Here is a 17,791-nt window from a genome sequence, read left to right as displayed (position 1 = left end):
TGAGGCAGTGTTTTTCTGGTTACATTTGATGGCTATTTAAAGCTTCGTTTTTATTAAGTATCTTGTTGTAACCTATGATTTAAGAGGCCCTTTTAATATGGGGAGGAAAGTATGTGCTCTTTCATGATTTGTTCATGTGAAGACCTAGATCCATTCTTCCTCCTTCCTGAATTTAACACACATTTATTAAGTGCCTACAATATGTAAGGCATTGTGCTAGAAGAGGGCATCTGGATGCATAAAGACATAGTCTTCAACCTAGAGGGTTATTTCTGGTCTAGTGCTTTAGCACACTGCACAGAGTAGTGCTCATAAATGTTTTTTACATGGATGACCTTTAGGATCAGTAGACTGGTTCTGCTTCCACCATTCCTTACTGTGGGATTTGACTTTTCTATGCATTTGTGTCTTCACTTTTAAAGGGGAGATGTTAATATTTGGCTTAATTGCTCTACATCACAGATTTATATGAACCACTCATTTCATTCAACATAGGCATAGACTCTGTGCTTTGTATTCTGCTGAGTGTAAGGTATATAGCAAGGAATTGAGTGGGAGAAAAGACAAGAAAACAGACCTGTGTTCAGACAACTTATAATGTTGCATGTAGATGGTCCAGTAGAGATCTATGAACAGTATACTTTGGTAGTATATTAGAAATATAAATGCTGATTTTTGCCCCCGTTATATGGGGAGAGTTTCTTAGAAGAAATGACAGTTGAACTGCATTGAAAAGGAGGAGGTAGGGAAGATGCGGAAGGGAAGACCTTGCAGGCAGAAGGGAAAATATTTGTAAAGACACTTGGGTATGAAAGGTCTTAGAGGGTTTAGGGAAGCATTGGGACTTTGGGTATGATGGAGTGAGTGTGGTCTCTGATTGGGGAGAGGAGAGGAGAGTGGGGTTCCCAGGTTGTGAAGCTAACATCTTTGGTGGTTTTTAAACAAGAGAATGAAATAAGCAGGTTTCTTTGTTACAGTGCTAACTAGTGTCTACCTTGTAAAGAATGAACTTGGCATAGAGGGCAGCTAGAGGCTAGATGAGAGGGTTTTGCTATTATTGAGGGTCAGAAATAGGGCAGAGATACTGGTGATAGAGGAAGGGCAGATTGGAGAGACATTTTGAGATCTGAGCAGTTGATGATCCTTTGGTGGTGGGGGAAAGTGGGGAATCAAGGGTGATCCTGAGGTACTAGCTTGAGAACTAGGTAGATGATGGTCCTGTATACAGGAAGTAAGAGGTTTGGGTGAAATGGAATTGATGAGTTCACTTTCTAACATGTTGAGTTTGAGGTACTTGTAAGGTATGTGGACAGAGATGTCCAGAACTGTACTGTTCAGTAGAACTTCCAGCTGCGATGGAAGTGTTCTGTGGCCACTAGCCACATGTAGCTATTGAGCACTTGAAATGTGGTGAGAGCAGGTGAAGAGCTGAATTTTAAATTTTATTTAATTTTAATTAATGTAAATGTAAGTAGCCACATGTGGCTAGTGGCTACCATATTTGACAGTGCAGGTCTAGACAGTGTTGGTTGGAAATACTGATCTGGAGCTAATGCTAGGATAGGGTGGTTAAGCTTCCTGGGTCTGAGAGGTTTTCAGGGGCACTGGACTCTAAAATGCTGAAACTGCAGAAGGCCCAGGCAAGTTGATTGTTGCTCACCCTAGCCAGAGGTGTTATTGGCCTGTAATTCTGAACTTTAGTTGTCATGTTTCTCAAACAACTAAGTCTACTCAGCTGCTTCCTGGGGTGGCTGTGTCATGGTTTGCAGCTTGTAAAGAAAATTCTCTTTCTTGGCATTAGTGGGTTAGAATATAGAACCAGCATGATTCTTGAAGCACATGCTTTGCCTGCTATTCTCCTTGTTTTCTCCACATTTTCCTTTTTCTTCCATTCTATACTCCTATGTAGTGAGTCCCCTCTTTGGTTGCACATTAAAATCACCTGGGGTGCTTACTTCTTAAAGAAATACGGATGTCCAAGGTCCACCTAGTTAAATGAGAATCTTGGGTTGGGGGTGAGTGGAGAGGAGGCTAGAGAGCTGTAGGATTTAAAAGCTCCCCTGGTGATTCTAATGTGCAGCCAGGATTGAAAAGTACAGCTTCAGACATGCTTCCACTTCTTTGCCACCTTCTTTTTTTACTACAACAGACTACAGTTGATCTTTAACCCCCTCTCTCCTCCTTTTCTTTGGTGGAAGGTAGTAGTACTTAGGATTTCAGAGATTTTCTGCTCTGCCATCTTTCAGGCCATGTATCACCGAAGTAAGCCTGAGACTGAAGGCATTAGGGAGCAGCCTGATCTCTTGCTGTATCAGTAATGATAACCTTTGTTTAACATGCATTCAGCATTTAATATGCCTGAGCACTCTTGTTGCATGTTAGCTCACCTACTCTTAATAAGAACACTATGAGAGATGTACAGTTATTATTCCTATTTTCCAGATGAGGAATCTGAGACGCAGAGAGTAACCAGTTTGCCCAAGGTACCTGACTAAGTTAAGTGCTTGGGCTGCACTTTTAAATTGCTGTGCTGTGTGACTTTACAGTATAGTGAACTATGCTGTATCTGTAAATGCAAGGGATGAAGTCTTCCCAAGCTGCAGATGTCTTTCACATGACAGAGAATTGGTCAAAATCATTTCTTCTTTTTTTATTAATTCAAAATTTGGAGGATCTCTCTCATTAAATCACTTGAGTTTCACAGCTTATGTTAAAAAGTTTTGAAACTGTGAGCCAGCTGTAAAACGATAAGGCTTTCTCTGTGACCCTTGGGCATTGCCAAAAGAGAAGTAGCTGAATAACATAGGTCATTATAGTTTTTACCAGTTTTGCTAAAGATGCGGTTACACATGTTTTCACTATGATATATGTGAATATTGTTTAGGGCAGTAATCTTGTTTTTTTTAAATTCAAAGAAATAAAAATATAAGTAAATATTTTTCGTTTATGCCCAATTCCCCAACTGCCCCTTCCCACTACCAAATGGTTGAATTCTTCCCATCCTTTTCCTCTCCTTTCCCTGTACTTGGCTTCATTTTTTTTTTTTTAAGTTGCTTACAGTCACGGAAAGCATATTTTCTGTGGTTTCCATTAAGATATGATAGGTAAAGATTCATGATTAATGCTTTTCATAAAGACCCAGTAATTGGGAGTCTATAGTGTTTCGCCTGGATTCTGTTGGCATTATAATGGAAGAACAGTGTCGGTATTTTTAAAAAGGCCTTCATAGCCGTTATCTGGTGCTTTAAATAGAAAAAAAAAATTTCTTACTGTCTTTTTTTTTTCTGTATGTCTGTAAAGTAGGTCATCAGGAATAGAGTGGTAAATCAATTTTGATTTTTCAACTTTATCTAAAGATACTTTTAAATGTCAAGTAAACGAAAGCAAAGTCTCTCAATAAAGTATTTATTTTTTGAAACAATATTAGATGTAGTAATAAGATTTGGGACCATGACCATAGACTACCTAATGATGTAAGTGCGTATTTTTAGAATCTCTTAGTTCATGTTTCTTTTTGTTAGAAAAAGGAAGGGGAGGGACATTTTATTGAATTTTCAGAACCGAGGACAATTTATTTCATACTCATTGGTTGGGGTTTGTCTGATGGAGGCTGATAAGGAGCTGGTGTGCAGAGGGCTTCATTCTGTGATCAATCAAATCTTTTCTGTTGAAACTGTAATGATTTTTTAAAGGGCTGTAGCTTTACATGTGTACATTTAGCTATCTTATGGGCTACCTAATTTTCAAAGATGAGAAAATTTTTTTCAAAAAAAAGATTCTTTTTTGAGTGTGGCTTCAATAAAATGTCCATTAATTCTTATTTAGATGGTTATGAAGTGCTGATAAAACTTCGGGCCATTGATGGTATAGTCTCATAAATATTTGTTTATTTGAATTGGATTTTAAGATTTCGGTCCGGTCATCATAGTAACTATTCTAAACCCTTCAGATCCCTGTTGAAAGGAACAGCATATACTTTACCATCTGAATTGTTTTGGCGGTATTCTCTGCTCCAGTGGTTAGAATCATACACTTTGGAATTAATGACCAGATTATATGGAATATTCTTGAAACCACTGGTTTCAGATTTTTAATTGATATCTTCAGGTTCTTCATAGAAATAGGAAGCTCTGTTTGTCTTTTTTTTTTTTTTTAAAGAAAAACTTAGCTTTTTGTAGATAAATCCCAATGAAATTTTTTTAAAGTAAAAGTATAAAAATCCAAACTTGATTATTGTCTGGCTGTCTGGTGCCAGTCAAAATGCTGGTCTGGGAGTGGGCAGTGGTTCTGCTGGGTCCACCTTAGACATTCTGCTCCATCAATAGTCCTAAATCAGTCTGTTTCTTCCCACCATACGCTCTAAATGGCACATTCTCAACTGTGAGGCTATCTAAAAATGGTGCTTTGGCTAAGAGATGAATGTGGGAGTTCAGCTTGCTTTTCTGGCAGTGGAGGATTTTAAGTAGAAAACTGCTGCTTTTCCCACATAGCTGGAAATAGTTCCAGATAATTCACATATTTTTCTAATTTAGTGAAATGAATCTGGCTGGGATCTGGTCATGGCTTGGTGGTTGATGATCTTGCAGTGCCTGAAAATAGTTGTTCTTAGCTGAATGCTCATAGCAGAAACTTTCCCCTGCGGATAAAGAAGATATGTGACATTGAGTTTATTTTCTGGAGGCTAATCTTAAATAAACCTGTGATTATAGCACCACAGACTAATCTTGCTGGAAGGAACTTCAGGGACACCAACCTGTCACAAGTGCTGAACATCAAAGATGAGAAGTGACTTGTCATAGGCACTTATGGCTCATAGGTCTTCCTAATAACCCAGGAGAACTGAAATTCGGCTCCGTGGGCTCACATCTGCTCTGGTCTCTTCTTCTTCCTTATTCTTAAAAGCAGGAGCCCTTCTTCTGTGGCCTCTTCTCCACCCCACCCAGAACCTTGTAAATAGACAATAGGGGTTAGTTGGGTTCCCAGGTTTTCCCATAGTAAACTTTTGATAGCATTATAACATTGCTTTCCTTTTTTTCTTTTAGCAATAGGTGAATATGAAGACCTCAGAGCAGAGAACCAGAAGACAAAGGAGAAGGTTTGTACTTTACCCTTTCTTTCCTCTCTTACTTGTGTAAAAGCCTAGACAGCATGGTGCATTGTTCTGCCACCAGTTTCAGTTAAATGCGAATGAGAGTGTTTTTTTTAATTTCTTTTCTCCTGCATGTGTGGTTCAGGCTAATATCAACTCCAGGCTCCAGATGGTAAAGAATAGCAGGCATGCCACAGTGGGCGCTGCTCTGGGAGATTAACTACACGGCTAAATGTGCAGCAAGGCACCAAGCCAAGCAACTCAAGCCCCCAAGAATTGTACTTTTTCCAGCAGTCAGATTTGGGATTCTAGTGATGGAATTGAAGGCCTGAGACATTTACCTTTTGGGTTGAGACATATTAGATCTGGAGAGAACTCTTTGGAATTAGTCATTGGTGTTTAGCTCAGATGCTTCCCTAAACCCTTTGTATGTTTGCTTCCTCTAAGTATATGAATAATCTGTTGGAAGTTGAAAAACACCCAATGTGAAGATGGTGAAGCGTGGTGAATATTTTCCTGGGCTCTGGCAGTTTCATTTTTTAACGGTTAAATAATTAAATTCTACTTACCTTTATGTCTCTGGACATATCCATTTAAGATTCATGAGTGTTTTGTTTTGTTTTGTTTTGTTTTGCTGTACGCGGGCCTCTCACTGCTGTGGCCTCTCCTGTTGTGGAGCACAGGCTCCGGACGGACGCGCAGGCTCAGCGGCCATGGCTCACGGGCCCAGCCGCTCCGCGGCATGTGGGATCCTCCCAGACTGGGGCACAAACCCGTGTCACCTAGCATCAGCAGGCGGACTCTCAACCACTGCGCCACCAGGGAGAAGCCCCATGAGTGTTTTTTTAACATATATCTTTTTTTCCCTATAAGTTTAGGGAAGGGACATACAGAAGGGAAGGCTAAAGAAAGTAGAGGGACTGAGTAGAAAATGAAAAGGAGAGAGAGGGGGAACTGTCCATTATTGTTATTTAGATATAAATGAAACTTATTTTAAAAATTTTAAATTTCTATTTTTAGAAATTTGTTTGATAGACCAGATATTTCAAAGCATAACATCCATGGTGGAAAATTAATAAGACAGGTCCTTCGTGGTTATGAAAGAAGGTACACATCATTATGCAACCTTGTCTTTAAAATTTCAGAGTAAGAGCTGTAATGAAAATTGGCAGTGAGCTAAATATTTGTAAAACTTGTGGCACGTTTGTGGGTATTTATTGAACTCTTAAAAATCATATTTAACTTTTTTACTTGTATTAATTTGCCACCTATATAGATGTTGGTGTGGTGGTATTAATGGTAAGTCCTCTAGTTCAAAGCACATTATAATAGATTTTTAGATCGTTATTTTTCACCCACGTTTCATGCTCCTTTGCTCATTTGTAAATATTATTTGTAAATATTATTTTTGAAATAAAATTTTTATTTAAAAATTTATTTATATTTGAAATTTTAAGTATCTTCCCTTCCTTTCACTAGGCAATTCAGGGAATGGTGGGTGGGGTGATGAGAATATCTGTGATAGAAGGTGGCTGGTACATGCGTCTCTAATATGGTAAGGAGGTCACATAATACAGTTTGACAAGATTTCTAATTCTAACATAACCACACAAAATCACAGATGTCCCGAGGATGCCAACAGGTGGGGAGTATATGCTTAGATCTTGGGTCCCTGTTGTCCCATAATTTTAAAGCAAAGCTAATGGGTGAAGCTTATGCCAGATAGCTTGAGTCTTTTTCCGTAAGATACCCAGCCATCTTCCAGCTCTAGGAGAAGGAGCCAAGACGTTATCAGTCAATTGAGTCTCTTCCATATATGTTCCTGGTCCAAGGGGGGAAGAGCAAAACAAGTTGGAAGGGTTAATTCAGGAGAACTCCTTGGTTTAACCTGGAAGATAGGAGGAGGGAAAGCAAACAAGTGTCTTCATTTGATGAAGAAAGAAGGATATAGAAGAATGTGAATAACATAAGAGGAAAAAGAGTAAATTTTTTGTTTTCTCTTATCCTTCTTTAATCCTTGCTTACTTGTAGACCTAGCATTGCCCTAAAGATAGTAGATGTTCTATAAACATCCGTTATTAGTGATGATGATGGTTGTTTAACTGTGAGCCACTTTCTGCAGTGAGTTTTTATGTGAACCATCTGTTATACAAGTGAATTGTAGGTAAGATGCATTTGGCAAAACAAGGATTAAAAATTACCTTAGCCCATTACCTGTTTACATGTTTCTCTACACAGAGTATGTCCTGATACTTTTGTAACATCTGTATTGACGTGCTTCTGTACTTATTCTTTAAAAATAACTATTAACAGAAATGGGAAGAAAAGAAATGAAAGCAATATGGAATGCTGTGTGGTTGGGTAAAACAAAATAGGATGGTTTTAAGTTTACCGCACTCTGTTTATCTTGTGTTAAAAGACTAGTAGGCTTATTACTGCAGCTTTTTCCCCGAATTGGGGGCTGTATTACAAAGGAGGGAAGCCTATAATAAAAGCCTTTTTAATACAGCACAGAATGAGTAAAAGCAGCTTTAGTTCTGGAGGTGGTAAATGGAGAACACCATTTTCTCTGGCAAAGCATTCTCTGTGCCTGGCTGTGTGAGCTTTGTCCAGTCCCCATCAGCAAATATTCATGGCCATTCTTACCTCGTGACCCCACACGAGTTCAGTTAAATCAGTCAAGGATAGGAATCTAAAGTAAGAGTCTTTTGCCATAGTTAATTTGATGTGGGGAAATTTTGCAGAAGTGTAAGCGACCAGAAAAATAAATGGCAAGTTTTTTCCTTCTGTGTGTCCACATTAAGTCTAAACATCTTTGTTGTCAGGTCATGAACCTTATCAATGGGAAGAGACAGTGGGTGTGATTCCTTTGGGTAGATCTTTTTATGCCCTGTTTAGAATCTCCTCTGTTGAGACAAGTGGTAGGACATGAATTTCCTCAGAACAGGCGGTTGCTTAAGAGACTGTTTTTTTAAGCAGCTACTGTGTCATGTACATTCCCTTATCTCCCTTATCTGATGCTCCAAACAACCCTGTGCCAGCTCTATTTCACAGAAAACAGGACCTCAGGGCTTAACAGAGTCTAGATTCAGACAGGGTATTCTAACCAAAAATACTCATTTTGAAGCAGGTAAACCTAGGGGATCTAATTGACTTTTTCCCCAAAGGTCTTGGTTTTATTCTTAATTTTTTATTGTTAGCCCATGAATTTTCCACAGCAAATTATCAGACTCAATACTTTTCTGGATCGTTTGTCTTCATCATCTATTGGTTTGTATTTAAAAACTGAAAGTTAAATATCAAATCAGTCTTACATCAGAAAAATTCTCGCGTGCGTGTGCCTCTGTGTGTTTGTTTGTGTGCGCGCGCGCACATGTGTATAGATTCTGACATAATGCATTCCAAGGGTAAGAGTAGGAGATTTGGGAGGGTGGGCCAGTGTTTTAATGATCTTTTCCTTTGCAGTTCTCCCTTTTTAAGAACAATATAACGCTGATCATTTTGTGGTTTTTATCAATGTCTTTGAGGATGGAATCAGGATCTGAGTTGATAAGGAAAACTTTTTGCTGAATGCCTTCTGAGTACTGGGATATAAAGAAAAATGTATGAAGGTCCCACTCTAGAATAAAACTACTCTAATGAGGGACGCAGGCAAGTTGACAAATAACTGTGATAAATTGTACATATAAGTGAATGCTTAGAGTTTAGGGGTGGGATGGGAAAAGAACAAAAAGACAAGGTTCCTACTCAATTCCATGTGACTAACTCTTATCTCTTAATGCTTGGATTAAATGTGGCTTACTTTTTTTCAAAGTCTTCTTTCTCTCACAAGCAGAATTGTCGCCTCTTTGTAATGAAACATCTGTATATTTCTTATGCACTTACCACATTTTATCAACCAAAATTCATTATCAAAATATTATATAGGGTACATGTAAGATATCTGGGTTGGATTAAAGTGTAAAAGCTTCAGTTTTGTTTTTTTTAGACATCAAGATAGGTGGAGATTATGGAAAGGGTGCTACTTATTTTTTGCCCAGTTTCTAAATAGCATTATCAACAATATGTTAAAAAGTGAGAAGGCCTATCACATTGAAGTCAACAACCCTTCCAAATTATTTTTGGGGTAAAAAAAAATAGAGGACTTGTATATTTTGAAGTCAACCAAATGAAGTTTTACTCTGCTTGTGAAGCAATCATCATATTTAAATGTGTTAGTCATGCTTCTACAATTGAAGGGCATTCTCTTATGACTCATTCAGGATCTTTGTCATAGCTGTTTGTGGTTTTTTTCCTATATGGGGGGGCAAAGCTTTTTTGAGCTTTTAATGGAATAGCTTTCACATTTCTCAGAGTGGTGGGGGCAATGTAGAGTGTGCATAAAAAGAAGGAAATCTGTAGAATAGAAGAATGTCTGCCTTCGAACAGTAAGTATTTATGTTTAATTCTATGTTCCGAGATCGAGTTTTGAAATGAATAAATGTTTAAGTGGCTGATTAGAAGTCGTTTGGGTGAGCTACTGTAACACTGCATCAGGCGGTTCTGTCAGCTTGCCAGGAACAATGAATGAAAAGGGAATGAGACAGACACTTTCCAAGACTTAGGTTTCAAGAAGCAAGATAGATGATACTGTTTGCATCTTGACTCAGTTGTCTATTGTTAAAATTTCTTCATCTTTTGTAAATTTCAGAGGTGAAGGTCCCAAAGTATTTTATTTAAAAAAAATCAGTAAAGAAGCCACTTTAAAGAGCAAGATATGCATCCATTATGCTAACTGTTCATGCATAATACATTCACATACATGCAGTTTCTTTAGAGCAGAGTGGCAAGTGGTTGTGCCAGAGAAAAAGTAATTACTTAGCAGTTTGAAAGTGAAAATGAGTCTCTTATTAACAGCAATCTATCCAGAAACAAAGAGCAAGGATCTCTGTTCTGATGACATGTGTTTCCATCTAACACACAATACCTAGAATTTGGAGAATGCTGTAAGACAGCTTTAGGGGACAGCTACTACTTTATTGCCTGTGAAAATTGGAGGGAAAGAACTTTGAATTGGAAGAAAGAACACTACCGAAAGAGAGTGAAAAGAATTCCATCCTAGTGGGAATGATTTAATTTATTGTGTTCTTTAAGGATAAGCACAGCTGAGTTCTAGCCAAACTTACATAGGTGGAACAATAGAATTGTTGAGTTTTACTAAAAATGATTTGATGGTCCTCGAACTGCATCACCAAATATTCTAAAACAGGTAAATATGGACAATTCTGATACTTTGCCTGTTTAAACTTTTAAATATTGTAACTGGACATAAAAGGAATGAAGTTCAAGACAAATAAGTAAAAAATGGTGTGGAGTTGAGACCTTTTCAGACTTAATGTTGTAGCCTCTGCTGTATGTTCCTGTAGTGCAGTACTTCTCTCATTATGGCAAGTGTTCTTATAAATTGCTTGTTTCTCTGTTGATCTTTCTTGGTTGATCATAACTTGTGAGAGTTATGATCATAACTTGTGAGAGCACATTGCCTGTTATGTTCCCCACTGTATTTTCTCTGCTTAACATAGCACCTGTATGAATAATTTGTTCAATACTTGGAGGAAGGAAATAAAGGCATTCAGTGATTACAGTAGATGCCTGCTTAGAAGTCTAATTCAGTCAACTGTACGGTAGTTGTCTTTGTGTAGATTGCCTACTCTGTTGCTGTCCTGTGTATGCAGTGCATGTGTGTACTTCTTGGGCCCCACACTGGCCTTTCTGTAGGCTGGCAACTCTTTGTTGCATTTGTGTGTCATGGAGATAAAAATGAATGTTTATGTTAGTGGAAGTTAGACACAATTCAGAATATTGGGGGTTTTCTTGCATAAAATATACACACAGCAAAATATAAAGATATCTTAGTACCTACAGTTATCTGTACTTCTGCTGAGCCCCGTTAAGCAGACATTTTAGTACAAACAGCAGTTGGATGATATGTGAGGCAGAAAGAACAGAGCTGCCCATTTCGATCGGGGAGAGGGGAATACCAATACACACTGGAAAGACTTTCCTTCACAAATCAGTCTGCCAGTGCTTTGAGATGCTGCTTTAGTTTCAGAAGCCAGGTATCTGCCTGGATGAGCCTCAAGGAAGAGTTCTGGAAAACAGCCAGGGCTTCTAATATGAAGAGCTTTCAAAAGCAGTAAGGCTAACCTCCCGCCAATTCACCACTTCATGAAGAGCCAAAATAGAGACTCTAGAATTGATGTAATGTGATCCAACTTGCTTAAACCAGCCAGCACTCGTGCTGCTGGGTTCTACCCCAGCCTTGAGCTACAGAGAATCGTTGAGCATCGTAATTAAGGGACGTGGGCCCAAGAACATCTGTTGCTATTGCAGAGTCTTCACGAGCAATTCTCACACAAAAAGCAGTTTCTACAAATGATGCAGCTGCGTGAGCAGGAGAGAGGAAGGGGTAGGATGGGTGAGGGGCTTCTGTGGGATGTAAAGATACAACGTTCTTCCAAAAAGGCCCGGAATCTTTGCTACTTTCTCTCTGTTGGTAGATCGAGAGAAAGGTTACAAGATATTTTTCTGGGTTCATCTAAAATGATGAAATAAGGAGATGTTTGGATTTCTGCTTAGTAAACGGGTACGTCCTTCATATTTTGCTCAGCTCTGGTTGGAATAAATAAGTTGCTTTTGCAGCATGTGTAAATCCCCGCCCCCACAATACACACCCCTTTCAGTATCCATAGCAGATGGTAAATTCTGTGGCTGCCAGTTCTATCATAATATGGTTGCAGAAAATAGAAAGCACAGCAACATGAAGACCTCTGATAGAACACAGCTGGTGTTGGGAGACTGCTTCTGAATCTGCTGGTGATGACTATAGAGTTAGTGTGAAAGCACATAGCTGGACTGTAGAAACTTGTTACTTGAATGTTGGGATAAGACTGTGATGTTGAGACCCGTTATTAACCAAAGCATGTCTACCTGGGCCTTATGAGCGAAGAGCATGGGCCATGGGTGGGCAGACTGGCAGGGTGGTGGGGAAGTACAAGGGGAACAGGTACTACATTCTAGAAAATGAGAGGAGCGTTCCTGAAACAGCTGGCTAGCACGCTCATGAAGTTAGGTGTTACACTATCTGGTGGGGGAAGGATCTCATAAACGTATTTGAGAATCCAGGACTCTATAGAGTGTTTAGAATTTTAAACACCAAAAGACAATAAATACAATTTACATGTGAAGTTGGGACTAGAAACTGTATTAGAATTACTTTTTTACAGAAGTTAAATTGACACAAGAAAACTTTAATGAAAGGATATGGCTTTTCCTTTAGAAAATGGTCCTGCCTGACCCCTCTTGTGGAGGGTCTAGGTCAGGATTTAGTAAATAGCTTTGCTAGTTTAACACTGTGTACTCGTTTCATGTACTCTAGCCAGAATGGATTTACCCAAATGAACAGAGATAGGTTTTTAAAACTAAAACTTCTAGAAAGTTTCAGTTCCTGAGAGACTGACGTACAAAACTGAACTGCTTTCTTAATTTTTTTATTTTAAAAATATTTTAAAAGCATAGAAAAGGGCAGAGAATAATATAACAAATACACACCTCACAGAATTAGCTTATTTTTTTTGAAACTTAAGAAGAAAAAAGAATGCTACAGATAAAATTGAAGGTCCTTTGTGTCACCCAGCCCTAGACCCCTTCCCCTCCCTATCTTTTAAGAGGCAGCTACTGTTATGTATTTTGTGTGTATCCTTCTAGTTCATGTTTTTATGTTTTTATATATACCATATGTATTGGGAAATATACAGATACAATATAAATATATAAAGTGTTTTTGCGTGCTTAAGGTATCATTTGATATATATTCTATAATTCCTTTTACTCAACATTATGGTTTCTGAGGTTTATCTATGTTGATACATTTAACTTCAGTTCATTCATTTTCATTTATAGTGTATTATATGGATATACCATGATTTATTGTTATTATAAATGCAGAACATGTTTGTATAGATCATTTTGTGCACATTGCTAGAGATTCTAGAATCTAGAAGTAGAATTGCTGAGTCATAGGGTATGTACAAGTCCAATTTTGTTAGTTTATTTCCAAAAGTAGTTATGCTAGTTGACATTTCATCTGCAGTATATGAGAGTATCCTACATCTGATCCCAGACTTCTCCAGTTTTTGCCAGTCTATTAGATGAGAATATCTTACTATTTTAATTTGGGTTTTCCCAATTATCAGTGGCATCATAATTTTTTAGCCATTGACATTTGAAAATAAAAATATCCAAAGGTGTGAAATCCCAAAAAACATATCCCAGATGTGTTTTTCTGACATGGTAGGATTAAAATATAACTTTGTTCATATGGTCCTCTTAGTATAATAGTATTCCCACACAATTAAAATTTTAATTATCATTCTAATAGCTAAAATCACTTTTTAAAGTTTTAGATATTTTTGATGAAAATCTTCCTAAAATGTGTTTTACTTCCTATTTTGTGAAAATCGGGGTGAATTGAATTCAGTTCTCATAATGAATGTTAGGTTTTGAAAAAATTCATTAATGTCTACAGAGCCAGTTTAGATACTTGTTTCTGTACCTGATACCCTAAAAGATCCTCATGCTTTAATAAGTTATTTTTGCCTTCCCTCCTTTTAATTTGCTACCTTCTTCTATTCAGAATTCTAAGGATACATGGATGGTTTTTTCTTGAGTGAGAGCGTGCATGGGACTTGGGCAGCAGTTTGCCTCCAGGCAGTGGTCACTTCCAGTGTGCCCCCAGGGTTCTGGATAATTGAAACTGCGCAGTTTCAGCAATCTGACCTGCGGATGAGTGGGGTTTTTACTGTGTCAGCAAAATACCTACTTAAAAAGAGGCACAAATATTCTCTTAAAGAATGAATACATTTTAACTCAAGGATGTTAAATTGGTCTGTTACTGAAGAGATAATGAGCCTGGAAGGTGACTCATTATCTTAGAAGGTCTGAGAAAATTGGCCAGATACAAGTGGTACAAATATCATGCTGGTGAGCAGTAACAAATACCATGTGGCCATTCATGCCTTTTTTCCCTTCGTATATTTTTTTTCTTTTTAAAATTATTCTATTTTTCTTCTTTTTTATTGAACTATAGTTGATTTACAATATTATGTTAATTTTATGTGTAGAGCAGAGTGATTCTGTTGTATGTGTGTGTGTATTCTTTTCCATTAGGTTATTACAAGATGTTGAATATAGTTCCCTGCGCTATACAGTAAATCCTTGTTGTTTATCTATTTTATATATAGTGATATGTATCTGTTAATCCCGTACTCCTAATTTATCTCCGCCCTCTCCCTTTTGGTAACCGTAAGTTTGTTTTCTATGTCTGTGTGTCTGTTTCTGTTTTGTAAATAAGTTCATTTGTATTATTTTTTAGATTCCACATATAAGTGATATCATATATTTATCTCTGTCTGACTTACTTCACTTGGTATAGGAATCCCTAGGTCCATCCATATTGCTGCAAATGGCACTATTTCTTTTTTATGGCTGAATGATATTCCATGGTATACATATCACATATCTTCTATATCCATTCATCTGTTGATGGACACTTAGGTTGCTTCCATGTCTTAGCTATTGTACATAGTGCTGCTATGAACATTGGGGGTGCATGTATCTTTTTGAATTAGAGTTTTTGTCTTTTCTGGATATATCATTAATGCTTTTTTAAGATTTTTATTTTTTGTTTTCATAAAATTGTTTATGTTTGCTCTTTCTTGTCTTTCCAAACTTATGATATAAAGTTAACATTTCTGCTTTTTTCTCATTTCAGTGTGACAAAATTAGGCAAGAACGAGATGAAGCGGTTAAAAAACTGGAGGAATTTCAGAAAAGTATGTGAGCATTTCAGTGGAATTGTTCTAACACATACAACTGTGCTTTGGGATTATGTGGGTAGACATGTACCCTGTGTTTAGTTGCTGATGCATTAGGTGTCCAAGAAAGGAAGAATTGTCTTCCTATTTGCCCAAAAAGTGCTCTGGCATTACTGTGATTTTTAAAGAAATGGATTGAGCGTTATTGTTTCATAAGTATATTATTTATATATATATATAAAACACAGTTTGTACTTGTTATAAAAAATTTTACTATACAGAACAGTTAAAAGAGAGCAAATTTGTTATCTTCACTCTTTGAGAAAAGCCAACATTAGTATTTTATAGTCTTTTTTTCCTGATCTTTTATCTGTGAAATATATGTATCAACAAAAAATACAGTCATGCTTTGCATTCAGTTTTATAGCCTACTTTTTTTCAGTAAACAGTATATTATAGTCATCTTTGCATGTCAGTAGAGATATGTATATCAGTTTTTAGTGTTGCCCATAGTATTCTATTATATGATAGTACCGTAATTTATTTAAACAATTCTTCAGTGATAGATGGATTATTTCTGGTTTTTAGTAATTATCAATAATGCTGTGACAAGTATTCTTATACATACATTTTTACAGTGGTCTGGTTAGTTCCTTAGGGTAATTTATGGAAAAGGAATTCTAGGTTTACAGAACTATACATTTTTAGGAGTTTGGATGGTTGAAATAGCCCTCTCACCAAGGAAAGTTATATTCCCACAGAAGCTTTAATAATCTTCTTAATTTTTGCTATGTTATTTTTTATGTGATGTAAATCTGTTATTACTTCATCCCCTAAAATAGAACATATCTGATCACACTCAGAAGGATCAGAAGGAAATAAGTCACGGGAAAGGGCCAGACCTTAGCAGGGAGAGTGACCCTCCCCCTTAGAAGCAGGGCCTTTGTCCATCCTTCTGCAGATGCCATGTTAGTCAGGTTGTTTGATTATATCATAAAGCGTTGACTTGGTAACTACACCACAAAGCATTTTATTCTTGTTGAAGGTAAAGCAGCTATAAAAATGCAGCATTACAGTGAAATTTCAATAGCCAGTTTATTTCAGGTATCTGGCTGTAACGAGGAAAACCAAAGGGAATATTGTTGATAAAACCTATCTTTGGTGGCCAATATGCTATGACAGAACTATTTTTTATCTGTGAATGTGTGGATTGTAGCTGTTTAGGACCTTCTCCTTCCCTAATGCAGGATTAATGGGACATTCTTACACTTGAACTGACACTGGGTTACAGCTTCAAGAGTTATACCATTGACATAGTTACCAGTTAATGTGTTTGAATTAGTTATTGATACTGGATTGGCATACTCTGTGCAGTGGGAATAGTTCGAATTCTTATGGTTGGAGTTATAAAATGTTTTGGTCCAGGTAGGTAGTAGGGATTTTACCTCTTGCATTATGCAGAAATGGAAGCAACTTCCTACCAAATCAGCCTACCTTTAGAGTAACATGTAAACTTTGCTTTCATCTACCATTTCTCTTTTCCATTTCTCTTCCTCTAAATACCTTTGATAGTTTTAAAAATTTACATTTTTCCTTATGAGCAACTCAAAGCTTGAAAGAAATCATCTTTATTGTTGTTTTCATTCAACTTTTACCTTTACTACATCAACCTAATTTAAGTTTGGATGGCAGGAGAACAGAGTATTAACTCTTCACTCAGTCTCAAAAGAACAGAAAATGGAGACTAAGAAAACTTTAAATATTTGTTAAAAAATTGAGTTAAATGGTTCACGACTTTAGAACATAGAGTAGAATTTCAGATTTGGAAGGGAATGAGGCAGTTTTCACCAGTAAAAGGCACCATTTGGTGTGAATCCCTGTAGCCCTGAGCAATTCCTTCATTAGTAAAAATGGAATAAATGACCCTACCTTATAGGCTGTTCGAGGATTAAATGAGATAATCCATGTAAAAAGTGCTGAACACAGTGCTTGGCACTATAGTAAGTGCTCAATAAATACTAGTTGCGGGCTTCCCTGGTGGCGCAGTGGTTGAGAGTCCGCCTGCCGATGCAGGGGACGTGGGTTCGTGCCCCGGTCTGGGAAGATCCCACATGCCACGGAGCGGCTGGGCCCGTGAGCCATGGCCGCTGAGCCTGCGCGTCCGGAGCCTGTGTTCCGCAACGGGAGAGGCCACAACAGTGAGAGGCCCGTGTACCGCAAAAAAAAAAAAAATACTAGTTGCTGCTACCACCATCTCATTTACTGCACCATCCAGGGCTTGACTGCCCTTCAGTATTAAGAGTTTGTATCATTTACCTTTGATGAATTAGTTTCTGAACACCAGTCTCCACATTTGGACAGCTCCAGGGGAAGGTTTCTTTTGGTACTAAGTTGAAATCTGCCTTCCTGTAATGTTTACCTAGTTCTAGTTCTGGTTCTCCAGGTGTAGGAAGAGCAGCCGAATGAGGGTCAGGAAGAGCTTTGTTAGGCTGTTGGGATCAACTCTTCCTAGCTTGGCATACTTTTCGTAGCTGGTTTTGCCCATATTTCCGTGTGATTCTTGGCCCTCTGCCAGCTCTTCCCGAGCCTTTCTCCTGTCTTTCTGGACGGAGTACACCACTGACTGCATAGTAAAGCCACGTTGCCTAGAAAGACAGATTTCTGTGAAAGTGAAAGTAACTAAAGTTCTTTCATGTCTTTTAGGCCACAACATTAGATCCCCTGCTCTGTTTTAGTGCCTACCAGTTTTCCTGCATACCTGCTAGCTTTCATGGCTGTTTTCTTACTACATGAAAACCTTTCTAAGTAATCTGATATTGCACGAGAACTTATGGTATGTTTGCCACGT

At 37.7% G+C, this 17,791-nt stretch overlaps 1 protein-coding gene across 5 annotated transcripts in view; it reads left to right on the top strand.

The window, feature by feature from the left end:
* Positions 1-17,791, top strand: part of SHTN1 (shootin 1) — a 117,955-nt gene that overhangs the window by 9,408 nt on the left and 90,756 nt on the right. For 4 of the 5 annotated variants that reach the window (XM_027112696.1, XM_027112693.1, XM_027112695.1 and 1 more), the window contains exons 2-3: positions 5,043-5,095; positions 14,901-14,961. In XM_027112696.1, the coding sequence (XP_026968497.1) occupies positions 5,043-5,095; positions 14,901-14,961 (114 nt within the window). Of the gene's footprint in view, positions 1-5,042; positions 5,096-9,497; positions 9,517-14,900; positions 14,962-17,791 lie in introns of those variants that run through there. The other variant, XM_027112694.1, reaches the window with a different exon arrangement.

Source organism: Aethalodelphis obliquidens, unplaced genomic scaffold (assembly GCF_003676395.1).
Source record: "Aethalodelphis obliquidens isolate GAN/ISIS:26980383/991018 unplaced genomic scaffold, ASM367639v1 scaffold11, whole genome shotgun sequence".
NCBI lineage: Eukaryota > Metazoa > Chordata > Mammalia > Artiodactyla > Delphinidae > Aethalodelphis > Aethalodelphis obliquidens.
The sequence above is the reverse complement of the archived record's forward strand: the minus strand, read 5'-3'. Positions and strand labels throughout refer to the sequence as shown.